We start from the raw sequence: 24,742 nt of genomic DNA on the forward strand, positions 1-24,742 counted from the left end.
GTCTCTAGGGCTGAGTTGCTGGGAACCACTTCCCCTTTCTTTCTCTATTTCCTCTCTCTTCCTCTTGCTTCCACCCCCTTCTTTCCCTCCCTCTCCCCCTCCTTTCTCCCTCCCTCCTGCTTTCTAATATTAAAGTTATAAGAATGTTACTGATGTCCTATTAAATGATGTTGGTTTGAAAGACCAAAAGATTTTTGTTAAACCTCTTCATTAACGTCTCAGCCACTGGCTAAGCAACAAATGATGTATCTTTTGAAACTGTGCCCGTCTGACCTTGCATGCCCCTCAAAGTCCAGTGTTTATTTCGCCAAAACATCCGAAGCACTTAAATGTACCTGGTGTTTCCATCTGTGCTGTGGCACGTGAAAACAGCCTCAGCTCCGGGACACACCTTTGTGCTACAATGGCCAGACCCTCCTACCGCGCCCCACACGTTCGTGCTAAGGAGTCTTCCTGAATTGGACTTAGTTTTAAAGGCAAGATCGGCAATAAGTATGATTCCTGCAGAGGAATTCACTCCAAAGGATGGAAGGATGACTGACGGCCCATTTTAAAGAGGCTACAGGTTTCTGAGCACATGATGCAAATACGATCGCACAGACTTGGGTGCCAGTTCTGGCAGAACGTTCGGTTATCAGTGACGTAATTTACCAGGGGCAGGACTCTCGCTTTTAACATATTCTCTGAAACTCTCACAAGCGTTTCCTGGCTTCTTCAAGAAACTGCTTGTGCAACTTGTTTTGCTCTAGAATTTGCTGTTGAAGGTCACGGATCATCTGACTGTGCCTGTCATCGTCGACGATGCTGGCCGAGGGGGAAGTGGGGCTGCGGTCATACCCTCCTTTCTTCTCCTGGTCTGGAGGGGAGTCAGGCTTCCGATGAGCCAGAGAAGCTTTGCTCTGTTCCCTCCTCCCATCTTCCAGCTCCGTCTGGGGGTCGGCCTCCAAGCTCATCTTGGGGTGTCTGATTTGCTTGAGTGAGTCCAGCTGCTTTGGTCTTCTCTGCTCCACCTGCATTTTCTGCTTCTGCCTTGATGCCGTCAAGCCACCTCTGTCTGCCTGTTCTTGCGGGTGAAGCTGAAGGGAGCCCTGCGCCAGCGCGTCAGGTCGGGGAGGCTCCTGTCTGGATTCGGGGCTGCACGAGAGCAGGTTCTCTTCATCGACAGATGTCCCTGCCTCAGGAGACCATGGTTTACTGTCATTCTTAACCATGCACTTGGCCATCCTATGGGACTTTTGGTTCTTGAGCTTGCTTAGTAACTTTTTCAAGCTGGTTCTGGATGGCGTCAGGTGGGCGTCCACCCCTGCTGGACTCGCGGGCTCCCCGGCGGGCACCATGTCCATCTCTGCATCTCTTGCGTTCCCCTTTCTCTGGCTCTCCCTTCTCCACGCCTGCGTCTCCTCAAAGCCCTGTTCTTCACTGGGGCTCTGATCCATCCCGGGCTTGAGATCCAGGTGCAAGTTCAGGTGTTTTTTCAGCTTCCGGTTGGTATCAAACAACTCTTCAGAGGCAAACTCCAGCTCTCCCTGCCACCTGCTCTTGTCACAGAGCTTTGCCAGCGGTGAGGCCCCCCTTCTGCAGGTCGAGCCGACTGGCCACAGCTGTTCCAGGTCGTCGGCTTTGCCCTCGGGGCTCTGATCCAAACAGTGGTTTTTCGGGCCTTGAAGACAAGCCGTTCGCTTCCCCAGCTGCCTCCTGCCATCCTGGGCTGTTTCTGTCTCCCGTTTCTCCAGGCATTTATCTCCCCTACAGCAGCCAAGAGCTTTCCCAAGTCTGTCCCTCTGCTCAGCCCAGGGTCAACGGGACGGTGGCCCCCACCGGTCTTCGTTGAAGGCACGTGTTTTCCTTTACTCCTCTCTGGTGGGCTCAGGGGACGAGGACTCAGGCCCGTGGCTCTGGAGGCTCCCTGCCTCTCCTGGTCCACCGCTCTTCTCCAGGACGCAACAGGCAGATGCACCAGGGCTGCCGTCGGACCAGCTCTTCCCCGTGTCCCTTCTCTTGCCACACGGCCATTGTGTGCTTCCCCTCGGCCCTGGGCGACCTGGCTGTTCCTCGCTGGGTCAAGCCCTCTGAGTCAGGTTCATGGTCCTCGGCCAGTCTGCCCGCCACCGCCTCACCCCAACAGATGTGCTAAGTACAGCCTCTCTAGGCCTTGGACTCTCTGGCCTGGGGCCTCCTGCTGCTCTGCCTTCAGCTCCCTGGCCAAGCGCTGGGGCAGCTCTTCCACTGCTGGAGGTCCTGTCTTCTCTGCGAGCGCAGGTCTCCTTTCTCTCGGACGTGTAGCAATGTGTGCTTCTGCCTCAAAAGCAAGGCTTCGTTGTCGGGACTGGGGCTCCGCCGAGGGGCTCTCTCCGCATTTCCTTTTGTGTCGGGGGCCTTTGCAGACACGGCTTTGGAGAGAGGGTGGTGTGAACCAAGAGTGGAGGTTCCAGGGCACCAGGGTCGAGGAGCCACAGGTGCTACGGCCGTTTCACGGCAAGCCCACAGGGCAGGAAGATGCACAGCGCTGCCCGGAGCGTTCCGAGGACAGTGAGGCCCTGGAGACGAGGCACACGGGGCTCTGAGTGCAGGACAGGCCAGGGGACGTGTCCCTCCAGATCATTCTCCTGACACCCACCCACGAGGGTCTGTTCTCCGCTCCTGATCTCTGTCTCACATGCCTTTAATGAGACCCGGCAGGGCAGCTGTTCTCAGTGGGGTGTGGTTTTGCTTCCCAGGGGAACATGTGGCCATGTCTGGAGACAGTTTTGGTTGTCACAACTGGAAGGGGGGGGTGCTACACCCCCCCCCTCCCTCCAGTGGATAAAGGCAGGGATGCTGCAAAACGTCCTGAGATGCACAGGACAGCCCCACGACAAACAGGGACCAGGCTCCAAATGTCAACAGTGCCGGGGTTAAGACCCCACCTTAGGAGACAAGTTAGGGTTCAGGTGGGGGTGATGCAAATGTCTGGCCCTCTGGAGGGAGCTACTTACAAATGAAAGGAGGAAGCGGTAAAGGAGGAGGAGCCTGCCAGGAAAGGTGTGTGTGTGTGTGTGTGTGTGTGTGTGTGTGGAGGGGGAGGTGAGTGTGGGTGAGTGTGCTGATGTGCATGTTTGTACTAGAATTCAGTGCAAACCAGAGAGGAGGTTAAGCTAGTGGTATTTCTTTTTGCACATCTCTTTGGCATCAGTCAGGGACACGTGCTCCACCAGGCCTTCCTAAAGAAGGTGCATTCACACCAAAGAAGAGTATCACTTGCAGCTGATGTTAAAAACGGCTAGATGTGTGGGCTATGGGAGCTGCTTCCTAGGCACTGCAGTCTGCACGGAGGACCCCTCAACTGTGTGGGTATCCCTTCCCTTCTTCTATTTTAGGATGTGCAGAGCCAGGCTTAGCAATTTTAGCCCAAAGTAATGCTGGTCATCAGAAACACCACTGCATCAACGGAACAACTAATGTGAACTGTGTGGGCTGCCCTCCGCTTATCTTTTTTACAGTAACCGTTGAGGTAAGGAGTTATTAGCACCCCTGGTTCACAGGTGGGGAAACTGAGGCAGAGAGCAATTAAGAAACTTGACCCAAATCACACAGCTGGCAGGCAGGTGGCAGCTGCTACTCGTGTAGACCATCTTGTCTTTGACCAATGGTCATGTAGCCACTGGCTCTTGGTAACTATGATGATGCAGTTATACATGTGGAAATGTGGTTAATATCATATTCGACCCATCTGCCAACCACGACGATGAGCGAGAGGAGAGAGAAAGAGAAAGCTGGGAAATTAAACACAATGGTTGAGATTTTCAACAAAAGCGCCACAGCCATTCAATGGGGGAAAGAGTCATTTTTTTGTTCGTTTTCAACAAATGTTCCTGGGACAGTTGGATATCCACATGCAAAAAAGATTAATTTACACTCTTATCTCATCATATACGAAATTATATACCATATATAGAAATTAAAGTGATCACAGACCTTAAGGTAAGGTCTAAAGCTATAGATGCTTGGAAGGAAACAACTGTTATCTTCATGACTTCAGGTTAGGCAAAGATTCTTAGATACAACACCAAAAGCAAAAGCAATACAAGAAATTGATAAGTGTGGCATCATCAGTATTAAAAACCTCTGCACTTCAAAAGACATCGTTAATAAGTGAAAACACAAGACAAGGACTGGAAGGAAATACCTGCAAACCACATATCCAACAAAAGACTTGAATCAGTTTGTATAAACAGCTCTTACAATAATAAGAAGACAAACAATGCAATTTAAAAATGGGCAGGGACTTCCCTGGTGGCGCAGTGGTTAAGAATCCGCCTGCCAACGCAGGGGACACCAGTTCGAGCCCTGGTCCGGGAAGATCTCACGTGCCGCGGAGCAACAAAGCCCGTGTGCCACAACTACTGAGCCCTCGTGCCGCAGTTACTGAAGCCCGCGTGCCTAGAGCCAGTGCTCCGCAGCAAGAGAAGCCACCGCAATGAGAAGCCCGTGCACCCCAATGAAGAGTAGCCCCCGCGCAACACAATCTAGAAAAAGCCCGCGCACAGCAACTAAGACCCAATGCAGCCAAAAGTAAATAAATAAATAAATAAATTTATGAAAATAGGCAAAAGGTTGAAATAAACACATCACCAAAGAAGATTTATGGCTAAGAAAGCCCATAAAAAGATGTTCAACACCAACACTCATCAGAGAAATGCAAAATGAAGATACCACTTCACACCCACTAGGATGGCTACGATGAAAAAGACAGGCAATGACAAGACTTGCTGAGGATGTGGGGACATCGGAACCCTCACATGCTGCTGGTCGGGACGCAAAATGGTGCAGCCACTCTGGAAAACAGTTTGGCAGTTTTATAAGATGGTAAATGTAGATCTACCATATGACTCAGCAATTGTACTCCTAAGTATATGCCCAGGAGAAATGAAAGCACTTCCCCACACCAAGAAACAGAAGTGCAGAAACTGAGTAACTGTCCCGGCGCCCAGGGAGGAGCTGGGTTTGAATCTGGGTCCCAGACGTCGGAGACTGAGCTTTTCCCACCCCTGGGAATGGCCACAGCGTTGTCCAGACAGGTGAGGAGAGGGAGAGAGCTGTGAATGTCTCTTCATCTGTAGAGAATGGGGAAAATTGCACCCCGAGACCCAAGGTCTATTTTGGGGCCTGGAGCCACTGGCTCACGCCCCATGTTAACTGGTGACAATGAGCAAAACCTGCACGAGCCTCTCCCACTCTGGAGGGCCCCCACCCACTCGGTCACCCGTTATACCCTGAGCGAGGCCTGCTGGGGTGGGCGCCCCAATGCTGCCCAGGTGGTTTTCCTGGAGACACGCAGAAGGATGAAAACCTGCAACATTTGGATGGTGATCTTAGGAATAAAGCCCAGAAATTAGAGTCAGCTCCCTCATTCAGGAACTGAAAACCCTGTACCAACCGGGAGATGCACCCTTGCCTGCTGCCCATGTCCCCAGCTGCCCCATGCCCTCACCTCCAAGCCCTTCCTTGCTCACTGACTTGAGACCAGTGTTCTGAGTGTCCGGGTTCTCTCTCGGGCCTTCTGATCTTGCTCCCCCGAAGCGGGACGGGCTGGCCTGTGCTGGCTGCCTTCAACCCCTCGGGAAGCCGCAGCCCTGTCCTTACAGAAGCTCCACTCAGAGCGGCAGATGGGAAGGACACTGGGCCCATTCTCCTCTCACCGTCTGCGTCCCCGGTGCGTGGAGCCAGCCCGCGGCGGTCACCTGGGTAGTGGCTCAGATGACTTTTCAGCTGAGGCAGACCCCCTCCCAGGCTACCAGGAAAGGCCAGGCCCACAGCAGCCCTCCTGCCTTCTGATCCCTCAGTAGAGACTCCAGGGTACCCCAGGCCGATGAGGAAGAAAGGTGACCATGAAGGAGGCTGGGTGGCGCCCAAACCAGGGGCTCCAATGCCAGGTGGACCAGACTCCAGTCGAAGGGTCTCACCTGAGCCTCCTAACCAGGCTCCCTGTCACCACCCCTGTTCCACCCCACCTGACTCCTCCTCCCCAGCACTATGGCTACAGCCACTGTTCTAACTCGGCCACCTGTGTCACCTGAGCATCTGCAACGGGTCCTGTGCAGTCGGCACCAGCAAGTCTCCAAGCATAGCCAGAGGCCACCTGCCTCACGGGTTGCCTGAACTGCTAGTTAAGATGCAGATTTGGGGGCCTGCCCCAGACCGATCCCACCTCTGCCTCAGTGGGGAGGGGCCCAGAAATGCGCTCAGTTAACCATCTCACCAAAGTCCGTGGGGCAGTCCCTGGCCTACAGGCTTGGGAACATCCCAGCAGCTCAGGATCTGGCCCCCCTTCCCCAGCCGGGCATCCCAAATGCCCTTGACCCAGGTCCAACACCTTCACTGTGCCCGTGCCCGTCCTTCTTCCTCAAATAGAGCCCCCGTCATCCTACCCACCCACCTCTCCCCGGCCCTGTTCTGGTTCTTCCTCCCTGACAAGGCAGCCCCTGATTTCTGCAGCAACAGGAAAATGCTCCTGTTTTTCTCCAGGGCCCACGCCCCGGGGACACGGTTTAGCACATATTCTTTGAAACATTTTTAAATAGCTATAAAAGGGCTCCTAGGGCTTCCCTGGTGGCGCAGTGGTTGAGAGTCCGCCTGCCGATGCAGGGGGCGCGGGTTCGTGCGCCGGTCCGGGAAGATGCAACATGCCGCGGAGCAGCTGGGCCCGTGAGCCATGGCCGCTGCGCCTGCGCGTCCGGAGCCTGTGCTCCGCAACGGGAGAGGCCACAGCAGTGAGAGGCCCACGTACCGCAAAAAAAAAAAAGGGCTCCCAATTAGCTGGCATGGCCAGAGAGAACATTTCCATATAAGTAAAGCTTACTCTTTCATGTGTAAAGTTAAACATTTCTCTGTCTCCTGAGAGTACACAGAATAGATATAATTTGACCTTCTTACAGCTCTGGATTAACTTTAGGACTATAATATAGAGAATCCCTCAAGGGCTTTTAAGATATATAGGACCCCCACTAAAAAAACACGTGTATATTGGGCTTCCCTGGTGGCGCAGTGGTTGAGAGTCTGCCTGCCGGTGCAGGGGACGCTGGTTCGTGCCCCGGTCCGGGAGGATCCCGCATGCCGCGGAGCGGCTGGGCCCGTGAGCCATGGCCGCTGGGCCTGCGCGTCCGGAGCCTGTGCTCCGCAACGGGAGAGGCCACGGCAGTGAGAGGCCCGCGTACCACAAAAAAAATAAATAAATAAAAATAAAAAATAAAAATAAATAAATAAGTGCATTAATCTCTTTCATAAAGGCCCTGTCCTCATGACCTAATCACCTCCCAAAAGCCCCACCTCCTAATAAACACCTGGATGGTTAAGATTTCAGCAAATTAATTAAAAAAAAAAAAAAAACACGTGTATATATATATATATATATATATACATATATATATATACATATATATATATATATATATATATATATATGACAGAGTTCCTCTAAACTAAATGACCCCAGAATATAATTTGGAGTTTTTAAGTGTACTTCTTATAGCTTCCTCCGTAGTTGTAACTTTCTGTCTATGTGTCTGACAGCCCCCTATCCCCCTTTTCTCATACGGCTTCTAAACTGCTGTGGACTGGGACCCACACAAAGCAGTGTCTTAAAAGTGTGTCTAAAGCAAGTAGAGTAGAGGCTGGGGGCCCTGGTGGGCTTTCCATGAGTCAAGTACATGCGCGTCCGAATCCATGGCCACCAGCTCTGGATGCGATGTCCCCGGCACTCAATCACCCACAGGGAGATGGAAAACCAGCCGTGCTGCTGGAATGCAAGCCTTCAGCTCAGATTTTTCACAGGCTTGAACCCCTGGCCAAATCTAACAAGGCCAAGCATACTGGGAAAACATCTACAACCCACACGTGGGTCCCCACATCCGACCCTGCAAGTGCCAAGTGGGAGAACGTAGCTCCGAAGGAGCAAAGCTGGAGACGAGAGGGTCTGAGCCGGCTGTGAGCTCAGAGTCGGCAGAGACCGTGGTCACCAATAGAGCCAATGTGATCGTTACCTGTGTTGCTAGCAACGCCTAAAACAAGCAGGGTAATGGTCCAGTCCAGCCCCTGCGCAGGTCAGACTCACCTGGACATTTCCGGCTGCAGCGTGAAACAGGCACTTGGAAGAACACCCACCCTGTTCCCACCCCACAGGACGCGTGAAGATCAAACGGGACGGCCTGCAAGTTTTAAAATCAAAATATAACTAATGAAATTTTTAGGGGGACTTCCCTGATGGTCCAGTGGTTAAGACTCCACGTTTCCAATCCCTGGTCGGGGAACTAAGATCTCACATGCCACGCGGTGTGGCAAAAAAAAAAAAAAAAAAAAAAAAAGAGGGCTTCCCTGGTGGCGCAGTGGTTGAGAGTCCGCCTGCCGATGCAGGGGACGCGAGTTTGTGCCCCGGTCCGGGAAGAGCCCACATGCCGCAGAGCGGCTGGGCCCGTGAGCCATGACCGTTGAGCCTGTGCGTCCGGAGTCTGTGCTCCGCAACGGGAGAGGCCACAACAGTGAGAGGCCCACACACCGCAAAAAAAAAAAAAAAAAAGAAAAGAAAAGAAATTATTAGGAATTCACCTAATCAGAAATATACACTAAAAATGAGAACTACACTTTTACTAAATAAGGAGAAAATCTGAGTAAGGGAGAGGTATGTCTTCCCAGATATGGTTCAGAGAGGCAGAGAGTGGTTAAGGATGGGAAGAAGGGCCTCAGAGTTCAGGAGGAGAATGAAAAAACAAACAAAAACAGGTCACAGGAAGGAAAGTCCTCAGGAACCAAGAATGTTTGGTGGGAGGCTTGCAGGTGGTAGAAAAGTCTAGAACAGTGTACTCTGGTGGTTCAGAGTATTGACTGTGTGACCTAGCACAGGTTTCTTAACTCTGGGTGCCTCAGTCTCTGTTCATCTGTAAACCGGGGATAATAACAGCAACACCCATCATCTACACAGATGCTAGCGCTCATCACCATCAGAAACACCCATGTGCTTGGCAAGCTGCTTGGGGAAGAGGGTGGTACTTTCTGTGCGTGTCTCCAGATGCCTGGACCAGACCACCAAGAACACATTACAAGGAGGCAGAAATTGGCCCGGGTGGAAAGAAGCACTTTCTACAGGGTTGTCTTGAAATCACTGGGCTGACTTGGTAGGTAGTGAGACACCCATCACTGGAGGCATCCAAGCCAAGCCCAGATAAAACAAACATCAGAAACATTTTAAACTCCATTTCTCTGAGTTCCAGCTGCTAGAAATACACTTTGTGACACCCAGTGTGCTGCCCAGAGCTTCCACTTTTGCTCACTTCCTGACTCTCCCTCAGTTAAGTTCCAGAGTAGTGATTCATAAAGCCGGCTGGGTGTTAGACCAGCTGCATCAGAATCACCTGGTGGGGAGGTGATCATGGTGGACTATGAGTCCTGGCCAGGACCTGCTACCGCAGGTTTTTCCACCCGAATCATGGGGTGGGGTTTGCGAATCTGTATGTTTAACCATCTCCCTGCCGCACACTCAGGATAGTTCTAGAAGGCTGAGATGGCCGGGCCGCCAGCCTCTAGGAGAACAAGTCTTTGTCATCTTGTCTCTGTCCCCGACCAGCTTCATTGAGACAGACATGAGGCACAGGTTCCTCCAGACTCACAGGAGACACCAGGCTAGCTGGGGGGCTGCTTACAGCTGATCCAACTGGCGCCTTACTAAATGTCTCTTGACGATGTCAACTGCTTTCCCACCAACCTTACTACTGCAGCTACCCTGCCTAGGTCAGGGGTCCCCAGTGCCAACTGTTCTTGTTGTATGATGATCTCCCCGCTCAAACCACCACATTCACTCCCAACCCCATCCCACCAGCTTCCACTGCCCATCCTCCCCGATCCAACTGTATATGCAGAGCCCCGCGGTGCAAGGACTTTCAAATTAGCCTTTTGGCATGTGGCCTGGACACCCTTATTGGCCCACTTCCCAAGGCGCCCTCACCAAACCACTGGGCACAGAAAGAGCTCCACCCTCACAATGGATAAGGGGGCGGGGACACAACAAGAACCTCGGCCCTGGGTGCTCTGCATGGGGCCTCTGGGGCCCACTGACCAAAGGTGGCTGGAATCGCAGCTCCCCACCTCCACCAGCAGCCCAGCATCCGCCCCAGCTGGTGAACTCTGGCAGCCGCTGCCCCGGGAACAACAGAGCAATTGTGCTCTGACATCAGAGCGGCAGGGGGGAAAGTCAGGGACAGTGACAAGCCAGCCAGAGGATGAGCACCTGTCAGCACACCTGTTGTGGGGCCACCGATCACAAAGATTTGGCTCAAACAGCTGGGGTGATGAGCAGAGGGATGGCCACCTCAGGGGCACCCTGAAGATGCCTGACGTGCGTGTGCTTTCGGTGTTTAGAGACCATCTGGCAGGGAGAAAATCCTTCCTGTCCCAGCCTGGCAGCACGGTGACGGTCCTCATCGGGGTGTCACTCTTCTGAGCTGTTGCACCTCAAGGTCAGGGCTTCCCGACAATGTTGGCCACCCCTCCTCCCACAGGGAGGGCATCTGGTCCCACTCAGGTTGGGGACACTTGCCCCTCCAGGATCCACTGTTGAGCTGAGCCGACTGGAGGTGGGGGGAAGGAATGCTGGCCTGGGGCCCCCATGTCACCCACCCACCCACCCATCCACCCAAAATAAGAAATAGGACATGCCTGACCTCGTTTCTAGGGCTAAGGGCACCCTCCACAAATTTGACAATTGAGAAATTTAGTTTGGGGAACACGATATTGGCCCCAAGATGTCAAAGCAACCGATCTCAGGGTTTGGTTTCTTGCGAAAATCAACAGCAGGGACTTGGAACCTTGGAGGCAGAGCTGATCCAGGGATGAAAGCCTTTGTGTGGGGCTGGAAGGGCCCTGGGGACGTCATGTGGTCCCCAACCCGGCGTGGGGCAGCAAGTCTGCCCCTGAACTTCTCAACCACAGCTCACCACCCACTTTTTGGGCCCCTCTTCTTGGCCCCATAGACACAAAGTCTTATGTCCATTTCTCCTTCCCCAGAGCATACCCAGCCCCCAATCCCTTAGCCTCTTCTCTGCAAGGTCATGTACACCCACCTTCAGCATGGGACAAGTTTGGGGCTGGGCTTGGGGAGAGTGCAGATATCACGGTGGCCAAAAACTTCAGCTTGTGGGGCCTTTGACGCATTCCGGAATGGCCACCACTGCCGTGCTCTCCAGGTTGTTCCTGAACTGAAGATATTTCACCCAAGCCCGCGCTCTCCCGACACCATCTTAGTGATTCCTAGGATGCAGCTCCCACCCTCTGGATGAACCGGCTCTGCTCAGTGGTCTCTGCTCCATGGGGCCCGTCAATGAACTAGGACCAACCCAGCTTTAATGGTGCGGGCCCAACCTACTGCTGAGCACAGTCAGACCCATACTTCAGCAAACTCTGACTTTAAAAATGACACATATCATTCAAGTTCAACAGAGAAAAATTAGAAAACACACACTTGCAAAAGAAAGTCTAATTTCCCCTCCTTTATCTGAACATTTTACATTTCAGTAAAAAATTCTACAACCTTTGGCCCCACAGAGCATCCAAGGCTGTGATTTATTCGACCACTGCCCTGCTGCTGTATCTAAGTGTTTCTAACACTGAGATAAACAAGATGGAGGTGAGCATCCCCGTCACGAGATGCCAGTACATGTACTTCATTATTTCCCGCAAAAAAATTCCGAGCTTTAGAGTTGCTTGACCAAAGCGGAGACTCTTTTTTTTTTTTTTTTTAATTAACGTATAGTTGATTTACAATGTTGTGTTTGTTTCTGGTGTACAGCAAAGTGATTCAATTATACATACATATATTCTTTTTTGGATGCGTTGCCATTATGGCTTATTACAGGATATTGAATATAGTTCCCTGTGCTCTTCAGTAAGACCTTGTTGTTTATAGGTTTTATATATAGTGGTTTGTATCTGCTAATCCCAAACTCCTACTAATTTATCCTTCCCCCCTGCCCCTACCAGCTTTCCCCTTTGGTAACCATGTTTGTTTTCTATGTCTGTGAGTCTCTTCTGTTTTGTAAGTAAGTTCATTATATTATTTTCTTAGATTCCACATATAAGTGATATCATATGACATTTGTCTTTCTCTGTATGACTTCCTTCACTTAGTATGATAATCTCTACGTCCATTCATGTTGCTGCAAATGGCATTATTTTACTCTTTTTTATGGCTGAGTAATATCCCATTGTATAAATATACCACATCTTCTTTATCCATTCATCCGTCAATGGACATTTGGGTTGTTTCCATGTCTTGGTTATTGTAAATAGTGCTGCTGTGAACACTGGGGTGCATGCATCTTTACGAATTAGAGTTTTCTCCAGATACATGCCCAGGAGTGGGATGGTTGGATCATACGATAAGTCTTACTTTTAGTTTAAGGAACCTCCATATTGTTGTCCATAGTGGCTGCATCAATTTACATTCAAGGGGAGACTTAAAGTCCTTGATCAGCATTGTCAAAATGCCCTCCCAAGCTTCTAAATTGCTCAGGTTAGGACCAAACACACCTACTTAGTGTCAGCCCTTCCAAGGACAACAAGCCTCTTGGTCACACAGAACAGAGCAACGGAAAGGCCAAAGCTGTGACGTCCGATCTAGTTCCAGAGACTTGAGCCAGGATCCGCCTCCTTAGATTCTTGGTGCTGCCCTTGGCTGCGCGACCTTGGTAAATCATGGACTGCTCTCCATCCAGACAGGGGAGGACACCTGCCTGACCTACCACCTACCTCATGAGTCCTTGTGAAATGGAACAGATGAAGTCCTTTTGCACTGAAAATCCCGAGACAGTCGATTTTTTTTATCGAAGAGACTTATGATTGGTGACTATCTGCCAGTGGTTTTTCCCCCCCGCAGAACCAGTGCACAAGAAACAAACACCACCTTAGATTTATTCCTTTGTTCCCTGCCCGGGATCCAACAGGGCCAAGGGGCCAAGATGTCACAACCAAGAACTGGGGACGGACAGTGCTCGTCATGGCTCTGCTCCAACACCATTCCTCCTGAGACACCTGCTTTCTGCCTGGGCATAGCTGGGCCGGGCCATTTCTCCCAGAGGCTTCTGAGGATTGAAGATTAAATGCTGGAGGGCTGCAGAGAAAAGCCCCCAGGAGAGAACTGTGCCTGCCCCCAAAATCGCCCTGTCACAGGGTCAACAGTCCTTCTGAAAAGGGATGTTTCCCTCGGAGCAGAACAATCCACACGAACCTGAAGCCCACAAGTGACCTCCGGCCTTCTCTCCCAGCTACACGGAGTGCTGTCTGTTGACAGCACCCTGGACTCGAGAGGCTGGGGCGCCCGGGGTCACGGCGAGCTCAGACGTCATCGCATGCCTGCAAACGTTCTAGACATGCGGCCCAATAAGATCATTCCTGTGCATCTCCACATCTAACGCGTTCCTGGCATCCTTCCCACCCCGTCCTTGTTCTCCACACCCTCGCATGTCATGGGACCCAGGTGAGGACAAGGCAGCCTGGAGCAGGTCAACCAACTCTGCACAGTGAATTTTCAACTACCTGGAGTGACCAGGGAGTGGTGGCACGGAAAAGGCAGGCCAGAGGACCATCAGAGGTACAGTTTCCATACGGGGCTGGGAGCCGGCGTGAGCGCGTCTCCCTTACATTATGTGGCCTGTGCTGAAAACCCATCCACCGGCCCTGAGCTCTTGATCTGGACCGAAGGAAGGGCAGCAGAAGTGAGCTGGGCCACAGAGAGAGAGGCCAGGCTGAGTTTTACATGCTGTAGGAAGAACAGAGAAAGCAGAGGGGGCCAGGAATGTCAGAGGAGGTTTCTTTCCCTTTTGCACACACATGGCTTTCTTCTTGAGGAGCTCTGGGGACAGAGGCCACAAGGTTTCACAGAAGCAACATCCAGGGTCTCAGAATTCTAGATGGAGTGGGCGGGGCTGACGTCTATTGAGTCCCTCCCATGCTTTTGCACACTTTACTCATACATCAGAAATTCACTCAGCATCGGCTATGGCCTGGCCCTGAGGAGTTTAATTCTGCTTTTGCAGAAGAAACTGAGGCTCACAGAGGCACAGAGTCAGGACTCAGAACCAGCTCTAACAGGCTCCAAAGGCCCAGGCTTCTTCTCCCAATACCTTCTACTTTGTCTTTTTTCCTCTAAAATGTCGGTCCATTTCATTCAGTCCTTGGTTAAGAATCAGCTGTTGAAGCGCCTCCTAACTAGGGCCTATGACTGTCATCAGAGGGGCCTTGGCCATGCCTGGTGCAGAGGCGGGGTGCTGAGCCAACTCGGTGAGGATGCCCTGACCCTAAGGGGTCTCCCGGAAAGCCCAACCAAGATCTCCAGACCACAGATCAGAAAGGGCCACATGAAGACTCATCCCAAGCCAGGTTCTGTCCCCGGGAACTCTCCACCCCGGAACGTTCCACTACAGAGGGGTTATGGCCTTTAAACTCATCCCTCCCTCTCTTAGGCCCACAGGTTCAAGATTTGCTGCATCTTCGGGGTCAGTTCAGAGAATGATATCCACAAGCATCATTTCTTCTGGAAAGCAGGGAGCGGGCCACCAGGTGAGAGGTGAGCCAGCCCCAGGAAGCTCACACCCAGGGGCGGGGGAAAGTTTTCATAAAGGGCCAGATGGTACAATAACTAATGTAGCTCTGTCGCTACTACTCAACGCTGCCTTGTAGCTCAAAGGCAGCTGCAGACTTTGTATTAGGAATGGGCGTGGCCGCATCCCAGTAAAACTGTATTTACCACAATAGGCAGCCGGGGGCAGGGGTGTAGTTTGCCAAGTCCTGAAAGGCCAGCAGAGTTTTAGGAGGCCGACTGCATCCTGTGCGTCCTATTGTAGGGCACGGCCTTGCTGGGGCAGCACCAGGTGGAAACACACCACCTGAGTCTCTCCTAGGAAACCTCAGACATACTCAGCTCAGGGGTCCTCGGGATGCTGCAAAATCAGATAGTAGTGATGGCTGCACAGCTCTGTGACTGCACTAAAAACCACTGAATTGTACACTTTAAATGGGTGAACAGTATGTTAATTACACCTCAATAAAGCGTACGTCTCTGAGGCAGAAAAACAATAACCGTCTTCTTAAGAAGCAATAAACCCTTCCCTAATCTGCTTCTTGGAGGACGCACTCCCCCTCCCTCCGGGCTCAGGGCTCTCACCCTCTCGCCCGCAGCCTTGTCCTCTGCCTCCCCCATCCTGAAGAAACCTCCACCCCTGTCTCCCCATTGCCTTTTAACTTTAAAATAATTATACAACTCACACACGTTAATCACAGAAAATTTAGAACATACAGATAAGCAAAACGAAATAAAAATCACACTTGATCTCACCCACTGCCTAGAATTTTGACAGTCACCCTTCCAGACTTTTCTCTACATGCACAATAAAAAAAAAAAAAAAAAAGGATAGAGATACATACAGAAGCAATAAAACTTCTGTATGCCAGGGAGTTTTCACCATAAAAACCAGTGACAGTGGTTATCGAAGGGAAAGGAGGGGGTTGGGACCAGGAGGGATTAACTGAGGTTTCAGGGTGGCAATGGCTTGTCTCTTGAGTATTTGATTGATAACTTTTTGTTACAATGTACAGTTACGCATTGTGCACTTAAAAATTATATTAGACAGTGTTTGAAATGTGAAAGCATACTGCCTGTAACTGGGCTTTTAAATTTAATGCACTCTGAACATTTTTCTAGGTCAAAAACATGAATCTATAATACTGTTTAAAATGACTGCTTAATATTCTGCTGTCAGGATAGAGCTTAATTTAATTTAGCTCATCTCCAATTGATGAGCAAATCTCACGAACAAGGTCAGCTTCCAGGAGTTTCCATCCTTCATGCTCCCCAGAGACCAACCCCTCCAAGCCAAGGTGGACCAGAATCGTTACGTTCAGCCTCCTCGCTGTTAAGCCTCCTTTCATTTTAAAACCCTCTGTCTTCTTACTCTGCTGTTTGATAGTCATGTGACCCAAGCAAGTTAATCAGCCCGTGCCTCAGTCTGATCATCTGTAAAATGGGGATAACTGTGAATCAGACACGTTAACACGAGGAACGTGTGGATCACAGTTCTAAGCACTTAGCATGGATGATGACAGCTGCTGTTACTGTAACTTGTCACAGTCACTTTTCCTTCACAGAACTACCACGGTTTCCCTCCTAGTTCCCTGGCCCCCTCCTGGAGGCACCAGAGCCCAGCTTTTGTGTCTCTGCGCCCCCCTACCTGTGTGATAACCATGGCCAGACCTCAGGGCTGGGTGAAGATTACACATCCAGCACAGCATCTGGCACAGAAAGAGCCAGTCCCCCCGCCCCAACCCCGAGAGCCTCCATGGACACCGTCCTAGGCACTGCACCTCTGCCCTTTCTTGTGATCTTTGCCCACAACCTTAAAAGGTAGGTAAATTATTATCTCCTCTTTGGTGATGGAGAAACCGAGGCAGAGGGCACTTGCCCAAGATCTCTCCCCTGGACTGAGTTGTGGGGCTGCAGAGTAGCTGCCCTAACCATGCTGCTCCAAACCTATGTGTCCCCACTTCCCACTGCCTCTGCTCCCACTTCCTCTTCCCTCCGAGGCCCCTCACATACTTCCATAATCCGCTGTAGCTACTACAGCCGGAGACCCCACTGTCTCTCTCAGCAGAACTCAGCAGGGAACCCCACTGACCACCTGACCACGTTAGGGGATGCCTGGCCCTGGCCCTGAGGTCAAACCCCAGAGGCAGCCCCCATCCCAGCCCGTCACCCCCCTGCCTGCCTTCCGTTTCCTAAGTCCCTCCCTCGTGCAGGTTCCTGCTCCGCTCACCTGGGTGACTGACTACAAGCCCTTAACATTGCTCTCCTGCCTGCAGCTTCCTTCCCCCTCCCCCCATGTCTAACAGCTCTCAGGGAGGTGGGCGGACAACAAAGACCCCCCTTGATTCCCACTGCGGGGGCTTCAGGGTCTGCTGCTGCGCCCAGGCACAAGGCTGCCCACCCTTTGGTTTCAAAGCCCCTTCCCACCATGTCTCTCACCCCTCCCAACAGGCCATAAAAAAGTCTTTTACAGGCAGTGATTAACCTTTTAGGGGTCACATACCCCTTTGAGAACCTGGTGGAAGCCATGGCCCCTGTCCACAGAAAAACATGGACACACACACACACACACAGCTTTGCTTACAGTTTCAGGGCTCAAGACCGCCCCCCACCAGGCCCATCTCTGAACAGACGTCCATGCCCCCCAGGTTAGGACCCTTCTTTATAGAGATTACATCTCAATTTGATTTTTACAGCAAACACTTGCCCAGTCCGCCTTGCTGGGGTCTCCAGTAGCTTAACCTAGGATGCTAATTGGACGAGGCTGACCCCAATTTTGTCAGCTACAAAATGGGATTCCCCTGGGTCTCTATCACTTTCCCACTGGAGCTGCACATGCACGCAGTGATGGAGGCACCAAAGGCTCCAGGATTCCAGCCAGCCCAGGCCTCAGGGGTCCTGGAGGTGGGCCCTGGGAGAGCCTGGGCTGGGGGAGCCAGCTTCATTCCTGCCCTTTCTGAGATGCTGGTACCCAGACTGCCCCTCAGTCTGGAAGTCCTCCTCCCTCCCCACTTCCCTTGGCTGCCTTTCCTCCCAGCATTCTGGGGCATCTCACATGCGCCTCCCCCCACCCCGACACCCTATGGCCCTCGCAGTCTATGGACCCCGCAGCAACTAAACAGAAGCCTAGCCCAGCACTCAAAATCTACCTGTTTGTTTAAAACTATGTACAAGTGCAGCTGTCAATCCGTATAGTAAGGTATCTATAACGTTCTCTTCTCACACCCAAATTGTCTTGGGTACCCGCTTTGGAAATGACTGCTCTGTGCAAACTCTGGTGGGTGTCAGAACCACCGGGAGAGTCTGAGAAATACCCATGCCCACGCCCTGAGCCCCAAGGGTCCAATATGGGATGCTAATTCAGACACCTGCCTTTCAGCAAACTCCCTGGGTGATGCCCGCTGTCACCCACAGGTACACACTCTCGATGCCTCTCCTCAGGCCCTCGGGATGGAATGCAAACTCTATGGGATAAACCAGATGTCCAGGCCCACTCTGCCTCTCGGGCCCTCCTGCCCCCGAGCCTGCTCTGTACCCAGACTCTCTTGCACCTTTCCCAGGCAGCCTGTCCCTGTCCTTGGCACTGCAAAATGATGCACTTAACCATGCCTGGTACATGTTCCCCCAGCTCCATCCTCCAACTTAGGGTTCTTTACACTTTCAACCTTGATTTCCTAAGTCTGCTTTTCTCTTTCCAGAAAGACCATCCTAGCCACAAGACCACTTGCCCTCAGCCCCTTGTTTGTGTGTGTGTGGAGTGTGTGTACTCTCACACACACTGCAGGGTGGAGGGGTGTCCAGGGCAGGGGAGAAGACTCGGTGGCACTTACACCCCTGCCCCTAGTCTGCCTTCTCTTTATCTCCTTTCACGCTTTTTTCCCCCAGTTTTACTGATATAATTGACATACAGCACTGTATAAGTTTAAGGTGTACAGTGTAATGATTTGACTTAGATGTATTATGAAATGATTATCACATGTTCAATTAACATCCATCACCTCATAGATATAAAATAAAAAACAAAAAAAATGTTTTCCTTGTGATGAGAACTCTTAGGATTTGCTCTCTTAACTTTCTTATACATCATACAGCAGTGTTTGCTATAGTCATCACTTTGTACACTACATCCTTAGTACTTACTTATTTTATTGTTTTTTAATTTTTATTTTTAATTTTTTTTTTTTTTTTTTTTTTTTTTGCGGTACGCAGGCCTCTCACTGCTGTGGCCTCTCCCGTTGCGGAGCACAGGCTCCAGACACGCAGGCTCAGCGGCCATGGCTCACGGGCCCAGCCGCTCCGCGGCACGTGGGATCTTCCCGGACCGGGGCACGAACCTGCGTCCCCTGCATCGGCAGGCGGACTCTCAACCACTGCGCCACCAGGCAAGCCTAATTTTTATTTTTTTAACTTTTTCTTTTAGATCGGAGTCACAGTTGATTAACAATGTTGTGACAGTTTCAGGTGTACAGCAAACTGATTCAGCAATACACATATTTTTGCTTTTTCCTGCTGTTTTTTCCCATCCTTCAGACCTCCTGGGGTCCTCCAAGCATACCTCTTAGCCATTTTGGAACCCAAGGGGTTCATCTGCTCCCACAGCCCCTTGGGCACTGGATCCAGCAGCTCTGCATCAGGACAAGGGTGGCTGCGTCCACCCCCCAACCCCCAAGCCTGGGAGTCGTCTAAACCCACACCAATGGGATGCTCTGGGCAACCCAGCTGAGATGACAAAGAAGAGCGGCAGGACCCAAGCCCATCTGCAGCTCAAGGACTAGCGGCCAGGACCACCGATTCCAGGGGACCCAGCAGGCCCCAGGCTGCAGGCTGGCACCATGTCCTCAGATCAGAGAGGGAGGAACACGTGGGGTGGGGAGAGCTCTCTCCCAGCCACGTGCCATGCCCGCAGCACAGCCTCCAAGCGCTGCACACATCTCTTCCCATCTCCCAACCCGGGTTCCAGTCACTCCCCTGGAGAACACATCCTTCCAGGAACACTGTCCAAGACCAAGCCCAGGAATTCGAGGGCCCCCCATGGCCCCCTCCCCATCCTCTCATCGGAACCCATTATCTCTCTTCAGATGCCCAAATGCTTTTCACCTTGTGACAGTTACTTGGTTCATTATTTGCCCGAAGCACATGGAGGCTGACTCACTTTAAGCCACGCCCCTGGCGGTCGGTCGGGGTGGGGGGAGTCTACATGCCTTCTGCCCACCCTGACCCACACAGTCTTAAACGTGCTTCCACACTGCCTGGCACCAGTGTCCTAGTGCTCCTTCCTGAGGGCAGGGATCGTACCTTGCTTCTCCCTTATGTCCCCTGGGGCAGAGCTGGGCACTGTAACTGCTTGTTGCAACACAGGTGAGCCCGATAGGAAAATCGGGATTGCGAAACACAGACTGATTATACACTTTGCGAAAGGAGTTGCCAACAGTGTCCTTACACAGCACCACCCCCATCCCAGCCCCCCTGCTCTCAAGGCCTCACTCAACTCACAGGAAGCTCATCTGCCGTGCTTTTCCCGAGCACGTGTTTGGTGAGGATGCTGCCGTTTCTGAGTGCCTACTGTGTTTCTCCCCGAGTGGCCGCTATCTGGCCCCCATCAGCGTGTGCCCAAGGCCAGCCTGTCTGCCCTGGCAACCAGCACGTGCCCTTGGCTATGGGCCCTGACCCACCTGGTGCTAGAGACCACAATGGGAGCATCCTGAGAAAGATGGCATGGAGGCTGCCCTCCTGGGAGACAGTGGCCCTGGGCCTCGCCATCCAGGCCATGGGGGAGACTTTATCATCTGGGCCCAAAGAGCTCCTGGATTCACCCTCGACTCCAGAAACCGGCCCAAGCGGCCCAGATCTGCCAAGCCACTCAGCTGGCTAAGGAACTCCAGGCTCCCACACTGTGGCACTACCTGAAGAGCAAGCCCAAAGCTGGTTTCCAGCCAGGTTACTGGAGCTGTGCAGGCCTGTAGGAGATGGCGAAGGACCTCATTAGATGAGAGGGAGTAAGGCTGGCGGCAGATCCGAGCAGGGCTCTGAGACGCGAAAAGACTTCCTGGAAAGGAAGCTCATCCTCACTTTTCTGGAAAGGACAGGGAGGAGCAGGCTTCCAGGAGGAGCCCCGGTCACCTCTTCCCACCCCTTCATCCTCGATCTCATAACCTCATAACCAACTCTTTTGCCGACCCCAGTTCCAATCCTACCGGCTGCAAGAGCTAAGGAGATGCCTCCCAGAAATCCTTACACAGGCAGACAGAAAAATGACTGTTTCCTAAGCCAACTGCCTCTTGTAGATACCAAGCCATTTCACAAGCCTGCATCCAGCCAACAATTAAAGGAGCCAGCACACTGCATTAAAGGTCAGTCTTTAGGGGCCCCAAGTATAGCAGACCATCACCCTTCCTGGACCCCCGGGCCACTGCCCTAGTGGCACAGTCACCTGTAGGGCTTTAAAACTACAAAAGCCGGGCTTCCCTGGTGGCGCAGTGGTTGGGAGTCCGCCTGCTGATGCAGGGGACGCGGGTTCGTGCCCTGGTCCGGGAGGATCCCACGTGCAGCGGAGCGGCTGGGCCCGTGAGCCATGGCCACTGGGCCTGCGCGTCCAGAGCCTGTGCTCCGCAACGGGGGAGGCCATGGCAGTGGGAGGCCCGCGTACCGCAAAAAAAAAACAAAAACAAAAAACAAAAAACTACAAAAGCCAAGGTCTGAGCCAGACTTTTGATGTCTGCAAAGAGATCCAGACCCAAGGCAATTATGCTCTCGGCCAGAGTGGGGAATCATCACCAAGGAAGCCATGAACTTGCACCACCTAAAGGAGAAGCAGATGTGGAAAGGCTATAGCTTTCACCGTGGGGTTTACTCCATGGCCATCTGGGGTCTACACCCTGGGATGTCTCTGGGACATATCCTGAGTTGACTAAGCACAGAAGGGCTGCCCATGGAACAATACTGAGCAGCATCCACCCCAAATTCACGTCCACCCAGAACCTGTGAATGTGACCTTATTTGGAAATAGGGTCTTTGCAGATGTAATCAAGTTAAGATGAGGTCATAGCAGACTAGGGAGGGCCCTGAATCCAATGACTGGTATTCTAACAAGAGGAGAGGGCACAGAGACACACGCACAGAGAGGAAGGCCACCAGAAGACAGAGCAGAGGTTGGAATGATGTGTCTACAAGCCAAGGGACACTAAAGATTGCTGGAGCCACCAAGGATGGAACAGATTTTCCCTTAGAGCCTCCAGAAGGAACCTACACTGCTAACACCTTCATTTTGGATGTTAGGCCCCCTAAACTGTGAGAGAATCAATTCTTGCTGTTTGACACCCCTCAGTTTGTGGTCACTTGTTACAGCAGCCATGGGAACTTAATGTAATGGGCTTTGTGGCGCGACCCTCGTATCAGTAGGCCCTGTGGAACCTCTGAGCTGGGCTGGGGTTAAAAGTTTTGGCTCTACGATGATTTTGATGTGATGACTTGGACACAAATGCCAGCAGATGCAGGTGGAGGAGAGGGTAACGCGCAAAGCAAGAGGGGGCCTTGGGGCATTCGGACACTGCTGGACCCTGACCTTTGCTGCCCTTGATCCAAACCCAAAGCAGAAACGGCCCCAGCGCTGCCTCAGCTGACACTGGGCAAGGATGGGAGTGGCTGGCTGGGCATTCTCTCCGTGCGGCCGAGGGGTGTGAGGTGGACCCAAGGCCCGACCCCTTCCTGCTCAGCCCCTGTAAACCAAGCCCTAAAGCCTCCTGAGCAATGGATTCCTTCTGAGCCTGGGCCTGATTCTGCCCTAGAAGCACAGCCTCTCTCTCTGCAAGGGGCCTGGACAGGCCTGGACTCCCAGGGGACACCACATGCAAGGCCAATCCTGGCTCCGCCACTGGGAGGAGCCTCTCCTCCCCCCGCCCGTCTTGCTGAGCAGCGAAGCCAAACTGGAGAACTTCCCCCAATTTGGGTTCTGTGGAAACCACTCTGCAAGCACACACCGTGCCCCAAGTGCAGGTGGCCTGAGCTACGTGATGCGCACAGGTAGGGTCACCTGAAGACTTCCCGCGCCAGGCAACAGCGGCAGCTCCAAGGGCCAACTGAAGCGTGGCCAGGAGCCGTGGGGAGTGTGGGGAGATCAGAGGGGTATGGCTGACAAGAGGAGAAACCCGGAGACCCTGCCTTTGAGTCTGCACAGGTGAGGGCAGCCTCACCACAGCTGGCAAGAGGATGCGTGGCTGGCGGCTGAGACTTAGAAGCAGAAAACAAACCTGTCAGGAAGTGAGAGTGAGCTGCAGAGGCCCACCTGCTGTGTATCCGTCCTTTTGGTTAAACTGAACCTGCCCCAGGAAAACCTGGCTGACTGTCACCAGGGCAGTAGAGGCCTGCAAGTGTCAGAACTGGATGGAAACCTCCACGGCCCAGCTGGTTGCTCCCATTTCTGCTGCATTCTCCCCACTTCTGTCTCCTGCCCCTCTGTGTATCAGAACAAATAACTGGGCTCTCCTCCTTTCCTCGCTAGCTCCCATGTGTGGGGAGCAAGGGGTCCTGAGGGGAACAGATATTCGCTGGGGACTCTAAGCAGCCATACAACCCTACCTGCAACCTCCAGTCACCAAAGTCCCCAGCTTGTGTGGATGTCCTGAAAAAGCAGTCACCACTCAAGGACCCTCCTGCCTGTCCCTGTGTGCAATGCCTCCTGGGCAGGACGTGGGAGGAGCCGGCCCTGGGCCTCTTTCCAGCTGCTCCACTGAGCCCGTGGGGAACCTGACCAGGGGAGGGAAGCTTCCATCCAGCCCCAACCTAATCTGGTGAGCCCCACAGGCGGCTTGGTGGGAGAGGCCCAGGCAGAGCAGCTCTTCCCCACCCAGCTCCAAGCCCAGAGGAGCCCAACTCCCATCTCACCTGTGAAAGTTTCTTCCTGGGGTCCCCGGTCCTTCAACCCACCGAGGTCGAGAGTCCCCCCACCCCCCAGGCTGTGTCCCGCACTCTCCCCGCTCCGCCCCCCCTCCCCACCCCCACCCCCCGCGCTGGCATCCCGGGGCCCTCCGCCTGCCAAAATCCAATCCTTTCCCTGGCTCCCTTTTCTGGGGCTGGAGCTGCAGCGGAATTTCGGTGGAATTTTGAGGTTGAGAAGCATCTCGGCAGAGAGGAAAAGAAAGGAAGAGAAGGAAGGGGGGAAAGAAAGTACGATTTTGGCATCAACTTGCAGGATTCTAGAAGGTACCGAGGCCCCGGAGGCGGGCGCTGGGTCCCTCTGCAAGATGCGGGCGGGCGGGGCGCCGGCGAAACCTCCGGGTCCAGCACGCCCCGTAGGGGCGGTGGGCGCCGGGCCGGGGCGGGGTCGCCGTCCTTACCTACGTCTGCATTGCAAAACGCCTGTTGCGGGTGCACCGGGGAGCAGCTGCAGGCGTCGGTCGGGCGGAGCAACGTCCCCAGCAGCAGGAGGCCGAGCACAAGCCGCAGGCTGCGGGCCGCGGCGCCCATGGCGGGCGGGGGGCGGGGGCGCGGGCTCGGGCTCGGGCTCCGGCTAGCCGCCGCCGCCTGGGCTCGGGGCGCTCCCCTCTCGCCGGCCGGGGCCGCGCGGGTCTGGGTGGCGCTCCGCGGCCGCGCCCTCCGCTCCGGCCCGCACTCGCCGCACAAACTTTCTCGGCTCTTGGTCGCGGGGGCGATGAGGGGGCGCGGGGCGCGGCCGGCAGCGCGGAGACGAGAACGGGCCGGGGGCAGCGAACGAGCGAGCGAGAGATCGAGCTAGCGCGCCGCGGGCCGGGTCGCCGATACTTCCCTGCCTTCTATGGATGTGTGCGCCGCAGGCGCGAGCCGAGCCGGCCTTTTATTGCTCTCCAAGGATTGTTGGGCTCCGCCCCCCGGTGGCGGGCGGCCAATGCCGGCTCCGGGAGCTCCCAGCGGCCCCCTCCCCGCTCGCCTCCCGCGCCTCCCGGCCCTCCCCCAAGCCCGGCTTTTGTTGTGTCCAGCCTGGCACCGCAGGGACCCGCCGCTGCGCACCTGGCTTCCTACCGCCCGGGACCGTACCCCGCAGCCTCCCAAATCTCCAGAGCTTGGGAGAAAGGGGGCACTGCGGGAGGACAGTGCCCAGTGGACCCTGACTCAGCACTTGGGACTCGCAGCCCACCCTTCCAGGGCACAGGCGGCCCACCCACCACCCCT

General features: G+C 53.5%; 2 protein-coding genes across 2 annotated transcripts in view; both read right to left on the reverse strand.

Moving 5' to 3' along the window:
• The window catches only part of TIMP2 (TIMP metallopeptidase inhibitor 2), a 51,238-nt gene extending 26,843 nt beyond the window's left edge, over nucleotides 1-24,395 (reverse strand). The window contains exon 1 of the mRNA XM_081218828.1: nucleotides 23,932-24,395. Within this exon, the coding sequence (XP_081074954.1) occupies nucleotides 23,932-24,061 (130 nt within the window). The 5' untranslated portion in view covers nucleotides 24,062-24,395. The remainder of the gene's footprint in view (nucleotides 1-23,931) is intronic.
• Nucleotides 672-23,714, reverse strand: CEP295NL (CEP295 N-terminal like; the record flags this gene model as incomplete). The annotated part of the gene is given in 9 exon segments (XM_081219825.1): nucleotides 672-692; nucleotides 696-1,750; nucleotides 1,753-1,945; nucleotides 1,948-2,118; nucleotides 2,120-2,226; nucleotides 2,229-2,560; nucleotides 19,155-19,224; nucleotides 20,503-20,556; nucleotides 23,480-23,714. Coding segments are annotated over 9 exon segments (2,238 nt in total).
• Nucleotides 24,396-24,742: the final 347 nt, after the last annotated feature.

This window comes from Mesoplodon bidens (genome assembly GCF_964165515.1).
Source record: "Mesoplodon bidens genome assembly, chromosome: 19".
Classification (NCBI taxonomy): Eukaryota; Metazoa; Chordata; class Mammalia; order Artiodactyla; family Ziphiidae; genus Mesoplodon; species Mesoplodon bidens.